The sequence below is a fragment of the Adiantum capillus-veneris genome, chromosome 15 (assembly GCF_014529385.1).
Source record: "Adiantum capillus-veneris isolate H3 chromosome 15, ASM1452938v2, whole genome shotgun sequence".
In the NCBI taxonomy this organism is placed as follows: Eukaryota; Viridiplantae; Streptophyta; class Polypodiopsida; order Polypodiales; family Pteridaceae; genus Adiantum; species Adiantum capillus-veneris.
Window position 1 is genome coordinate 69,978,264 of NC_140945.1, and position 14,037 is coordinate 69,992,300.

The following is a 14,037-nucleotide window of genomic DNA, read 5'->3' on the forward strand; positions in this document are numbered from 1 at the left end:
TCCTAGGCTTCTCGTACCTTACAACAATGACTTATTAGGATAGGTGCGTGCAAAACGAGTTTCCATTGAGCATGGCCATCCGTAACTTCGTTCACTTGTGCCATATGTTGAGGGTTCATAACAGCTTCAGGATGGCGTTAGAACTTTTCATATTTCTCCTTGGTGGAGCCATCTCTCACGTAGTACACCAAAAAAGGCAATAGGAGATAATAACATAATCAATTGAAATCACTCAGATGTTGGTTGCAAACAAGGGAATATACGAACGAAAGAATTGAAGATGTATAGATTATGACCCTAGAGCAAGAGATTATGCAACTATTTTCCTAATAACACATCATACCATACATCCAACCATAAGTGCAACCTAATAACACATCCTAGCATACAATCACAACTACAAGAGGGAAACTTATGTGCGATCACCACCAAGGGCTGAAGGACATATCAATACTTGGGCAAGCATTTACCAAAGGTAGCACTTCCATTTGGGGTTGTGGGGGGTCACAAGAAAGTATCATTGGACCCCTACTAGTTGATTAGCAAACACAAGAGATTGAGAGCATGATTGAGATCCCTCTATCACCTCAATAAACATCACCAAACTACCACCAAATCTTGACTTAAGCTTTTAAAGATACTACCACTAAGTCACACGCATGCGCATGGGCAATTCCCTCAAGGGAGAAGAATCTGCTCAAAAACCCAAACTCAAGTGTCACTCTAGGAGATTGACATTATGTTTTAACTATTTCAAAAACACGCACTTGCCTTTTAGGAAGTGCCAACAATTTGCTGTAAATGTTCTCACAATCATCAAATTTTGACTTTTGACAAGGCATGCTAAACTGTCACTTCATTTTTTGCTATAGTATTGAAGTAGGACGCATTGTTTACTTCTACTTTCTGGTAAGGCTTGTTGCCATGCCTTTAGCTTGAATTCATCACTTTGATAATAGTTGTGTTTTGAGTACATGAAATCGCAAAATGTACTTTCGGAGACGTGATTCGTTGAATCAGCTTGAAATGCTTCAAGTAATGAAAGTTAAAGGCACCCTCAAGGTGCTAGAATTGGTTGATATCAAATATAAATAGCCAAATCAGGGTTTGAAAGCTTAGATAATTCCTATAACACAAGGATGTATTACCTAGTACACCACACAATATCCCAATCCTCGGTATGAACCGAGCATAGGTCAATAAAAAGCCCTAAGCACCACTTGAAAGGGATGTGATAACAGGCCTTCCATTTATAGACACGAGTTCGATGAAAGGCTTTAATTCAAATTTAGCCCATGACTAAAAATTAAATTCTTGGGGCTCTTGTCAACTATGATCAGGCAATGTGTGAGACAATAAAAATGGTATATAATTCTCCACCCATCCAACACCTATATAACCGTGCGCCATCATAGTTCCCCTTGCCATGTCACGTGGGCTCATAGGCCCTTGCCCAAGCCCTACCCAGAACCCTTTAATTGCAAAACTCGTTGATTGTTAGATGATGTAAGAGTGCATCATAAAGATGATTGCGCAATCACAGATCTTTCCCCACCTTACATCAAATGTATAACCCCTGGATTTTCAAATATGACCAGAGTTTACATCTGAAGTCCCCCATTGTGTGAGGTGGAAGTGTAAAATTGATTTTTACACTAAATCCTTGAGAAGCAATGTTTCTGGACAAAATTGGAGTCAGAAACTGTTGATAGCTTCTCCCTTTCAGAAAACCTATAAAATGTAGGGTCGCAACTTACATCCTCGAGGGGACGTGGCAACCCTAAAAAGTATACACTCTGTTGATGAGAAAGGCTCAAGTGATTCTTTAACCTCCCTCCTTAGCTTGTAAATGTGCCCTTTGAACTGATTGCATCTTTTTGAGGAATTACTGCATTATCAACATCATCCTCAGCCTGCCTTTCGGGATCTGGTTCCACCTTTCCTATTCTTGCACTATTGGATCGCTTGGTCTTTGAATTAAAGAGAGACTTAAAATAAAGGGAACAAAACACCACCAGCTGCAAAAGCACAAATCCAATGTCAGATATTATAAAACGCTCAATTTGGAAGATGGAGCAACATGAGCACCATCCAAAAATGTGAGATATCGTAAACTAGGGGACTACATACACGTGAATGTGCGTGGAGAGAGAGAGAGAGAGAGAGAGAGAGAGAGAGAGAGAGAGAGAGAGAGAGACGAAATGAATTGAAATGTTATATTAATATCTTGTAAAGGCCAAAATGACCTATGAGACCAAAGAGTTACATCATGGTGAGTCTGATACAAGGTCTCGATAAAAAGAGCTCCCATTTGCTTTAATCTTGTGACATTGAATGTCTACCTTCTCTACCCATCTTCTTCCTCCTGTTTTTCTTGCATATGCTTTACTTTTTATTATCTCGCTTTAATGTGGTGGTCCAACTTGTCGAGCCCTTCACTTTTCGATCAGAAAATGCGCTTGCTCGGTATTAACAAGGCGCATCTAAACTTGTTTGGCCCTTCTAATTAATGACACTTTACGCAGATCCACATAAAGTCATTAAAGATGTGAACAAACAGACATTAAAATATAACATGTATGCCTTTCTCCCTCCCCTCTAAAGCCTAAAAATGTTAAGTCGATAGTATGCGACTATTGGTCATATACCATCACAAACACGAGTAACGACCAGATTGAACAAATGCTTCATGGCACAATCAGGGCAAGAGAGCTCAAAACACACAACAATTGAATTATAAGGAAGCCATACAAAGAGAGAAGAACCATACAAAACCTTAAGAGGCTAACACACTCCAACCCAAGGGAAGGCTTGTAGGATTAGGCTTAGGCGGCTGCTAGGGTTGCTCCTATATAAGTTTAATCCATGTCCTCTAGGTATCCAACTAAAACAGAGAGAGAGAGAGAAATGAAATGAAATGAAATGAAATGTTATATTAACGTCTTCAAAAGGCCAAAATGACCTATGAGACCAATCAGTTACAAAATAGTGAATCTAATACCATGTCTGGGTACAAAAGAACTAGAAAAGAACTAGAAGTGGAACAAAATACTACTACTACTACTACAATCTAAAACTACGTGGGTGTAGCAGTTGATACAATAGGTACCCGGTAAACTGGATGTAACAGTGTGTGAAACAAAGATGGAAGAAATGGTGAGGATCCATCCTCATCTGCACTCTGGATGTCGAGAGAGTATGGCTCGAATCTTCTGTTGTAGTCTCCGTCGATGCTGTGTAGCTCCTCTCCTCAGTCGCGGTCGTCTGTATCTCTGTAGCTCCAATGCTCGGTCGATGAGAGTGCCAGTAGTGGTCGAATGAGTGTGGGACGAGCTATGCAGTGGTGGCTGCTCCTCTGGCTGTCCCATATCTAGTGAAAAGAAATCTGTAATGTGTCTCTGGGACTGCCTCTCTCTAGCTCTCCCCAGTAAAGTGTCTCTATACCTGTGTAACTCAAGTAGATATAGTCCAAGACATCTCTGATCCTCATAACTCATGACCCTAGATAGAGGACCAAAACCCTCTCTGAATAAGCAGTGGAAACGCCCCCGTATCTCATAGAACACTGTGCAATGACATATGTAGTGCAACTCTGTCTCTGGCTCTGAGAGAGAGAGAGAGAGAGAGAGAGAGAGAGAGAGAGAGAGATTGTATTATCGTCCTCAGAGGTCAAATATGACCTATGAGACCAAAGATATATGTGATGTACTCTGTCTGAGGCTGATGAGTGATTCTCAATGCGCCAGGATTGTGGTGATGAGAATCAAAAAGGAGAGCCCACATTGTGGCTGGAAGAGGGAAGTGTATTAGTCATGGATGAAAATGTGAGGGGAGCAAGTTCAAATGTGAGCAAAAGCTGAGCAATCTAGTAGTGTGTGGTACTCAAAACTCTTGAACTTGCATTGAGAGAGAGAGAGAGAGAGAGAGAGAGAGAGAGAGAGAGAGAGAGAGAGAGAGAGAGAGCAAAAGGGCTAGAGATTCATCGGCCCCCCATAACCACCATCAACCACAGAGAGCCAATAGGCAACTGATATATTTCTAATAGATCACCCTAGACCTCCCAACAAATCTATATAGAGGTCAAGGTAGAGGTAGGGCAAAACAACCCAACAATCCTACAAAAATAAATAGGGTGCCCCTTATAATAAAAAAATGGGCTCTGGACATAAAACCGGTAGGCGACCCAAAAGTGGCAGTCGGACAATGATGCAACCTAAATGCTATGCACTTGGTGGCCAGCCCAGGAGACACACTGACCCTACAAGTATGTCCTATACCATCATGAAGCAATTTAGAGGATTCAAGCTTTCTTGAAGTGGAATCGAAGACAAAATGGTGCAATGTTCGAGACACTTTTGTCCTTCCTAAGCATTGCAAACAAGTATGTATCTGTTAGGTACAACGGAAGTATTTGTAGGTGATAGCTCAGGATGAGTTTACGAGAGAAATGTGCAATAGACTAAGAGAGAGAAGAGAAAATGATACTGTGAGTGAAGGTTCTCTGAGTGATAGAGAGAGAAAGAAGACTAACATGGGGCCCCAAACCCCGCTCCAATGGCCCCCTTCTCTATTGCTCGAGGGGTATTTGCTTTACATTGCACAAATGCTGATACATTGGATCTAGATGTTGAGATCCTGATGGGATCATGCAATGGATGCTTGGACTCGACAGTACGAAAGAGGCTAAGGGCTGAAATCTGAAAACGCTAGGTAATCTGGCTGGGATCCGCAACTTGATTGGATCTGCTATTGCTGATGAGGCAATAGGCTGAAAACTGAAAACATTGGGCTGATTTATCTACCATGAGGCTGAAATCTGCTGACGCTAGGGAGACTGAGGGCTGAAAACTGCAATGGCTGAACTGCTCCAAAATCGCCACATTGCTGGTGGATCTGCTGCTGGAGATGAAAATGCTAGAGGGCTGATGGAAAAACGCTAAAGCTTGGGCTGATCCGATATCAAAACACGAGGACTTGGCGATGAGGCTAAAAATAAAGGTACTTGGTGCTGACTTGTAACACACAGACGGTGACGAAAATACGAAAGACCATCACGAATGAGATACTCGGAATCTCCATAATGAGTTTTCATGCCATCAAAAGATACTTCCTGAATGGATATTGTGGCCTCGACTAAAGAGCCAAGATCGGTCCTTCGCAACTAAACGCATCTACAATTGGGTTAGCTTTACAAGGCACATAGTCAATAAAACCACCAAATTGATCAACAAACTAGGACCATCTAGCTTGAGGGTCACTCCAAAGTGCACTAAGCATAGACTGGGGCCACTTGAGGGCTTGATGATCAGCACAAACAATAAAATCTCTACCATACAATGAATGCTTCTCATGCATTAGAAAATGAATGACACAGAGAGGTTCCTTATCGTGCACTAAGTGATTCTTTTCTACATTGTCTAGCTTTCTACTGAGAAATGCAATTGGATTGTGTGCCTCATCCCCTATTAAAACATGAGAGTGAGAGATTAGTGGCAAAGAAGAAATGCTCTACTCACCGTGAATGACCACGACAGAGTCACCCTCACGAGAGAGAGAGAGAGAGAGAGAGAGAGAGAGAGAGAGAGAGAGAGAGATATCTTTCCAATTAACTAGTGGATAAGCTCACGAGACCACTTAATGCTGAAAATCATATCACATCCAACTAGAGGAGAGACAACAAACTTGCCATAAGAACATGCTTACCGAATAGAGACTTGCACATTAGGACAATCATGCATGCTTAAAGAGTCTATGCCAGGAGCAAAACCAAAAACCACAATGGGAGTTGTTGGGATAGCTTCTAAGCATGCTCTCTTCACAAGAGAATCACCAATCACATCATGCACAATGCTAGGGTCAAACAAGATGACAATGCGTTGACCATTCACATGACCATAACACTTAACAAGAGACTTATCAAGGTCACTTCTCAGGTGCAACGGAATTGAAATGGTGACAAGATTTAGACTTCACACTTCCACAAATCTTTACTTCTTTCCTTGCTTGAATGTGTGCTACTTAGCACAAATGATGGTTCCTTTTACTTCTTTGTAGAGAGAGAATGAGAGAGAGAGGTGGAGATGTTTGGGGGGGGGGGGGGGGGGGGGGGGGGACCCGATGGGGTCCCAACCAACCCTCTCAAAGGCCCCCCACACCGTTGCTGATGCGGTATTTGCTTTTGATTGCATAAATAGAATGTACACACATGCAATACCTCAATGCAAACTCTATTGGCTTGAATGGGAAATGTCGCCACGGTAACTCTTCAAAATGAAGCACCTCTGAGGCTGATTTGATGCATCTTTGGATCCATCTCGATGAGGGTTGCTGATGGCCACCAAGGGGTGGATCTGAAGCTGATTTGCACTCCGATGTGAGAGGAACAAAGGGCTGAAAACGCAAATGATGATGGAGCCGATAATGGACAGCAATGGAAGCACTTGATGCGGCGAGGGAATGGCCAAGAAGAGGCTCAATGGGCTTCTGAAGGTCCGGGTTGTAGCAGATAATGGACAGCAATAGGACTCGATGCGGAAAGGGAATAGCCAAGAAGAGGCTCAATGGGCGTCCGAAGGTCTAGGCTGCAGGGCAGATAGCGTCAACAGATCCACCACTTTCCGGCGATGGCAAGGGCTGAAAACTGAACAATACTAGGCTGCTAGGGTTGATCCGGCTTTTGGCTCGCCAAGAGAAGCAAAAACACAAGGGCTGTTGGGTGCAAAAACGCTTGGGCTGATCACTGGCGCTGGAGGAGAATGACCCAAAACGCTCGCTGATCTGCTCCTTTTATAGAAGGAAATACTGCTCATGGACTTTTTTTAAGACATAGGGTGGACAAACTTGGAAGACGAAGTTCTAAAATAAATCATTTGAAATGATTTATTGATAAACTTTCGAGGTCAAGTTTCTGGGTGAAACTGTCACACACCTGGCAACCCGAGAATCCGATTCACGCAGGGAATGACTCGTTGGAAAACCACATGCACGTCATTCCAGATGCCCATCATAGTGTAACAACATCCGTCAAAACGCTTTGTACAATCGATTTATGCAAGAGGGTTCCAAAGCTGGAAAACCTAATCTAATGGACTCGTCTGGACATGCACGTCCTGCAAATAGGGTCACAAAATTGATGGTATTAGTCCTCCTGAAATTCTACTCAATAGATGATGTCCTCCACGGCTATTTTTAAGAGGCTCCCCCGGGTGATGTGGAAATGTCCAAAAGACAAGGATGGTGATGATACATCTACTTGAAAACATTGAATTGCCTCCTGGATCAATGACTCCCTTGTTGGTTACCCGCCAACCTTTGTTGCCCCAACTCGGGATTTATGAAAGCAAATATCTATGCTAGGATTTCTTTATGTCGAGGTGGTCGAGCGTGCACACCAAGTCAACTACCCCCTCGCAAACGCACCACAACTATAACCCCCGGTATATAATGTTTGCATTTCCTACTCTCAAGGCGCACAGTCTCACACGCAATGGCAAGTCCTGCAGTTCCCTGAGTGAGAGAAGCATCCTTGGGCAAAACGCTACGACACACTCAAACACTAGAGAACAAATATTTAAACATTAGCGGATTAGTGCAAAATCACAAAGCTCTGATACCAATGTCACGTGCAACGAAATTGAAATGGTGACACGATCTAGACTTTACACTTCCACAAATCTTTTCCTTGCTTGAATGTGTGCTACTTAGCACGAATGAAGGTTCCTTTTATTTCTTTTTAGAGAGAGAATGAGAGAAAGAGAGAGATATATGGAGAGACAGAGAGAGAGAAGAGGAGAATGGTACCTAATGGGGTCCCAACCAACCCTCTCAAGGACCCTCCACACCGTTGCCAATGTGGTATTTGCTTTTGATTGCGTAAATAGAATGTACACATGCAATACCTTAATGAAGGCTCTATTGACTCAAATGGGGAATGTCGCCGCGGTAACTCTTCAAAATGAAGCACCTCCAAGGCTGATTTGATGCACCTTTGGATCCGTCTCGATGAGGGTTTGCTGATGGCCACCAAGGGGTAGATTTGGGGCTGATTTGTGCTCCCCATGTGAGAGGAACGAAGGGCTGAAAACGCAGATGATGATGGAGCCGATAATGGACAGCAATGGGAGCACTCAATGAGGCAAGAGAATTGTCGAGAAGAGGCTCAATGAGTTGCCGAAGGTCCCGACTGCAGCAAGGAAGATAGCGTCAACAGATCCATCACTTTTCAACGATGGCAAGGGCTGAAAACTGAAAACGCTGGGCTGCTAGGGCTGATCCGGCTTGTGGCTCGCTAAGAGAAGCAAAAATGCTAGGGCTACTGGGTGCAAAAATACTAGGGCTGATCTTTGGTGCTGGCTGAGAATGACCTAAAATGCTGGCTGATCTGCTCCCTTTATGGAGCAAAATACTGCTTATTAATTTTTTAAGACTTAGGTAAGGCAAACTTGAAAGACAGTTCTAAAAGAAATCATTTGAAAGGAATTATTAATAAACTTGTCCATGCCAAGTTTCTAGGTGAAACTGTTGCACATCTGCCAACCCAAGAATCCGATTCATGAGGGGAATGGCTCGTTGGATTCCTCTAACCTAAAACTACATGCACGCCATGCCATATGCCCACCATAGTGTAACAACATTTGCCAATGCAAGAGGATTCCAAAACTAGAAGATCTAATTCAACGGACTCTTCCGGACATGCAAGTCTTGCAAACAGGCTCACAAAATTACTGGTACTAGGGATAGGTACAAAATTGGCTTTGGAAGTCGATGAAGCATGTGCACGTGGCACACAGAGCCATGTGCACGTGAGATCATTAGAAACTTAGGGCGTACAACTTTGCTCATTTATGACACTAACAAAAGATGTGGGTTCTATTGGTTCTTTCTTGGGTGATTCGTTAGGACAATCTCTTGACCTTTAGTGTGACACTTAAACATCTTCCTTCTTTTCCATACTCGGTTCTTTCTTCAAGACTTAGGCAACCTCTAACTATTCCCTTAGCAAATTTTTTGTGAGGGGTCGACATAGGGGTTTCAAGAGATGTAAGGTGAAGAGTTTTGTGCTTTAGGTGTAGTGGAAGATTGAGAAGAAGAGTTACTGTGGTTCTTACTATTGTTCTTACCATTCAATTGGTTCTCAGGGCTCTGCGGGGTACTTGACTTGTTCTCCTTAGGCCTACCTTTGTTGTATTTCATTTCTTGCTCTAGTGTAATCCAGACAACGTCATTGTAGTTGGTAGCTCGAAAGACCTTCAGATCATATTTGTTGTACTCCTCGCGATCCTTGTTTGACTTACGCAATTGAACACCAACCTGCAAAATACACCATATCTCCCATTGTGTGCTACAGCCTTCTATCTCTCGTTATCTCTAAAGAAGACTTTAGTGATGTCACATGCAAATGCAAGCTCTGCAACTTGCCTACGTTTACAGAAAAGGAAAAGGAGATATAACTAGATTGGAGAGATGTGGGACAGAGGGTGATGGAATTTCTAGCCTCATAGGGAGGTTGGTAGTGCATTTAAGGTAAACCTAAAGGAGAAGAAGAAGCTGGTAGGAAATGAGCAGAGTAAGATCGGATGCCTATGGTGGCTAGGATGACGAAATCTCTAGAGGCTCATAAATTGATTTCACCATATATTTACAGCCCGGAGCGAGGTGCTCAGGGTGTAGCGTTCGTAGGGGCTAGCTAGTTGAGGCCGGTGAGCATGGGGCTAGGGTGGCTTTCTGTTTACAAATTTGCGCCCCCTGATCAGCTTGTCAAATACAACAATGGGTTGCCTCGGAGTCTAAGTTGCATCTCATTTCTTACATTGCTCCCTAAAACCCTGCTTGCCCTCACCATGGATCAGGACCTCTGCCCACCACCAAACAGTTGTACGCTCTGAATGCTCTCTATGATCCGGCATTCCTCAGGCGCAGCCTGCCGTGTGGAGCACCACCATGAGCTCTCCTCCTACCATTGGCCACTTTTTCCTGCACCACCTTGTCATCGTGCCACTAGTGTGAGTATGTGAGGTTGCGACGTATAGTGAGCAGATGGATGGTAGCATATGATATTTTTGTGAGCACAAAATATAGAGACAATCGATTGGCTGTCATAAGGAGAAGGGATGGTGCAAGAGGTGGGTGGATGAACACTTCAAACGACACCCGCCCATGCTTGAAACTAGGGGCCTTGTTTCCACCTAGTCGCTTGCCAAAATATCCCCCACTGTGTGCTACAGCCTTCTGCCTCTCGTGACCTCTGCCCACACCATATTCTATCCTAGTGTTTGCCTCAGCTAGTGTGGGCGTTCTCCCCTCACCGCCATTCCTATAGAACAAAACTAGAGATGAGTGTGGAGAGAGAAAGAGAAAAGAAAGAGAGAGAAGAGAGCGAAACGTGGGGAGAGAGAGAGAGAGAGAGAGAAAATGAAATGAAATGAAATGATATATTAACGTCTTCAAAAGGCCAAAATGACCTATGAGACCATCAGATACAAAGTGGTGAATCTAATACAATGTCTGAAGTACAAGTACAAAAAGTACTGAAAGTAAAAATGAAAACTGAAAATGAAGTGTGAAATGTGAAATCTGAAAATGTAGAATAGGCCCTCAATGACAATCTGGGTGTCGTGCTAGAATGCCTCTGATCCTCTGTTGGAGTCTCCGTCGATGTAGTCTGCTCCTCTGTCTCGGTCGTGGTCGTCTCGATCTCCCGAGCCCAATCACCCTGTCAATGAGGGTGCCTCTCGTATGAATGCGGGTACAACCCTGTGCTGGTGGTTGGTCTCTTGGCTCCCTCGATCCAAAGAAGTCTGTGATCTGTCTCTGCGACTGTCGTACTCCATGTCTCCTCAACAGACTATCTCTATGTCGGTGTAGCTCAAGTAGATATAGGCCAAGGCATCTCTGATCTTGATACCTCATGACTCTATCTAGGGGTCCAAAACCCTCCCTGAATAAGCAATGGAAGCGCCCTCGTATCTCATAATACACAGTGCAGTGGCATATGTAGTGTAGCTCTGTCTCTGGCTCTCTACCGCATAGTTGACATATCCTAGACTCTGGCGGTATCCCTCTGAATCTACTCGTCTCGGTCTCCAGCTGGTGTGAGGATGTGCGAATCTGACCAATAGCACATTGCAGACCATGAGACAAATGAGTGTCCATGTAGCTTGGACGAGTCACAAACCCATCTCCCAAAAGTTGGAGAAGGTGCTCTTTGTAGAAAGCCATCTTGGTGCCCAACTCGTGCATCGGCTCTACCCATGTCCTTCTGGTGTCCAACTGTATAAGATCCTGCCGAATGAGTCTAGTGATCTCCGTCCGTGTGACTGGTAGGGAGGGTGCATCCAGGGAATACTTAAAGGGAGGCAATCTATCCATGCTGAGACCATGCCTCTGAAAACATGAGGTCATCTGCGCATACCAACATGATGCATCTCCGTGCATCGCTAACTGTCTAAAGGACTCAAGAGCCAATCTGGTATATCTGCCTCTGTGTGTATCCCTGCATAAAGGACACTTATCTGGTAAGAGCCTCAATCTCTATAGGAGGGGCGGCTACCTTCGCTCGAATAATCGCATGTGGTACGGAGGCCTTGGCTCTAATCATCCGAGATATCATAAATACCAAGGGTCTCTCCATGTTCCTCCAACTGTCATGATTCACAGATGGTCCCCACACTTGGACCCCATAAAGCATAACTGAAGCAACCAAAGTATCAAAGAGCCATAACTTTGTTCATGGTTCTTGAAACTGAACCTGCGAACACATCCTCTCTAGCCCTCCCAATGCCGCATAGGCTCTAAACAGTCTAGTCTTTGCTGCTCTCCTCAAAGTAAACCTCGGTCCCGTGAATACCACCCCCAGATATATATATTTATCTGTCTACTCCACAGTGTCTTGACCTATACGAATGCAGGTGCCGATCTCTTGACCCACTGTGGTGTGGTGTTAAACACCATAACCTTGGTTTTACCAAGGTTCACAGACAGTCCACTATCCTTTGCAAAGTTGTGCAATGCATCCAAATGTCTCTGCATGCCCTCTGGCGACTCTGATATCAACACAATATCATCAACATATAATAATAAAGGGATCCATGTCCCTGCTAGCTGAGCGCCTCTGTCACCCTCTCTGTCAATGTAGTCAGAGACCTCATCTACATACATACCAAAAAGTGTAGGGGACAAAGGACACCCCTGTTTCACTCCAATAGTGGAATGAACAATGTCAGAAATCCCCTCAGGAGTGCGTACCTGGCCAGTCACTGAGCCGTATAAAGCCATGATCCCCCATATGATCTCTGTGGGTACTCCCAACTTCAGTAGCATGTGCATCAATCTGGCCCTCGGCACTGTGTCAAATGCTTTGCGGAAGTCCACAAAGCAGCAATACATCCGTCTCCCATGAGCCCGACCCTCCTCAATAATGGCTCTGAGTGTAAGAATATGGTCCAAAGTGGAGAAACCCCTCCTGAATCCAGCCTGTCCTGCTGCTCGAGAGAGAGCAAGACCGAAAGCTTGACTCAGAAATTCACAATCCTCTGTTGCTTCTCCATGTCCCTCGACTCTCGAGCTTACCCAGATCATGATATGGTGCTTCATCATTTTCTTGACAGCTTCCCGCAGCAATGAAGGCCCACTAACTTATCTGCCCATATTAAAAAAATGTACTTTTAAGAAATAACCTCTCCTTTTTCATTAGGAAAAAGGGGAGGCATCTCTAAGGCCTCACCCCTTTGGGGCAGGCCAAGAACTAAGAGAGCTTCTTGGGTTCTTGATTCTTCTTGGGTTCCTTGAGTTCACGTAGCACATCCAGAGCTCCAATACCAATGTTAGGTGATAGTTCAAGATGAGTGCTCAGTACGTACACATCGTTCCTTTTACTTTATGAGAGAAATGTGCAATAGACTAAGAGAGAGAAGAGAGAATGATACTCTGAGTGAAGGTTTTGTGAGTGAAAGAAGACTGACGCCCAATGGAGTCCCAAACCCCCTCCAAGGGTCCCCCCTCTCTATTGCTAGAGGGTATTTGCTTTAGATTACACATATGCTGATACAATCGCTCTAGATGCTGATGAAATCATGCAGTGGATGCTCGGACTCCACGGTACGGAAGAGGCTAAGGGCTGAAATCTGAAAACGCTAGGCTATCTGGCTGGGCTTTGCAACTTGACTGGATCTTCTATTGCTGATGAGGCAACGGGCTGAAAACTGAAAACGCTGGGCTGATCTATTTGCTATGCGGCTGAAATTTGCTAACGCTAGGGAGACTGGGGGATTTAAACTGCAATGGCTGAACTGCTCCAAAATCACCAGGTTGATGGTGGATCTGCTGCTGGAGATGGAAACGCTAGAGGCCTGATGGAAAACAATGAAGCTTGGGCTGATCTGATACAAAAACGCAAGGTGATGGCAGGTGCTGGCAATGAGGCTAAAAACACTTTGTACCTGGTACTGACTTGGGGGCGCTGGCTGCCCATGGGAATACTGTTTTAATGTGGTTATCCAAGGGATCCCCTATTTAGTGCAAGTTGGGGTAGGTCGGGCAAGGGAAAAACTGACACCCCACTACTTTATAAATGCTGGGAACATTACTAATAATGTTAATATTATTAATAAGAGTTGCTTCATATGCCGATAACTACCTAGGCCAGGTGCTTAAGTCTTGTAATGGGCACACTCCCCAATGCCTACACCTAGCAGACACTGGCGGTGGTCATGTGCAATCAAAGGGCATGCAACTAATCTAAGTGCCTAGACATGCACGTCCTACGTACAAAAGCTCACAAAGGTGCCAGAACACTTCCTAGGTTGTCCTTAACCCTAGAAGTAGGAGTTACAGCTTGTCCACATGCACATAGGGTCAGATGTGCATGTGACGATAAAATTATTGCTTGAGGTACACTTGACTTAAACTAGAAGTAATACTATGGCATCATGGGTTCCTTTCAAACAATACGCATTCTCAGCATAGAACTCTGTTTCTTCTTGAAGATGCAATTCCTTGGTAACAACTGTTGCATACTTTACGCGTCTGTCTTGTGCGATT

The 14,037-nt window shown here is 44.2% G+C and overlaps 1 protein-coding gene across 1 annotated transcript in view; it reads right to left on the reverse strand.

Annotated features, from left to right (window-relative positions):
* Positions 1-1,230: 1,230 nt before the first annotated feature.
* The window catches only part of LOC147440853 (UDP-galactose/UDP-glucose transporter 5B-like), a 95,655-nt gene continuing 82,848 nt past the window's right edge, over positions 1,231-14,037 (reverse strand). Inside the window, exon 12 of the mRNA XM_086482662.1 lies at positions 1,231-2,018. Within this exon, the coding sequence (XP_086338788.1) occupies positions 1,839-2,018 (180 nt within the window). The 3' untranslated portion in view covers positions 1,231-1,838. The remainder of the gene's footprint in view (positions 2,019-14,037) is intronic.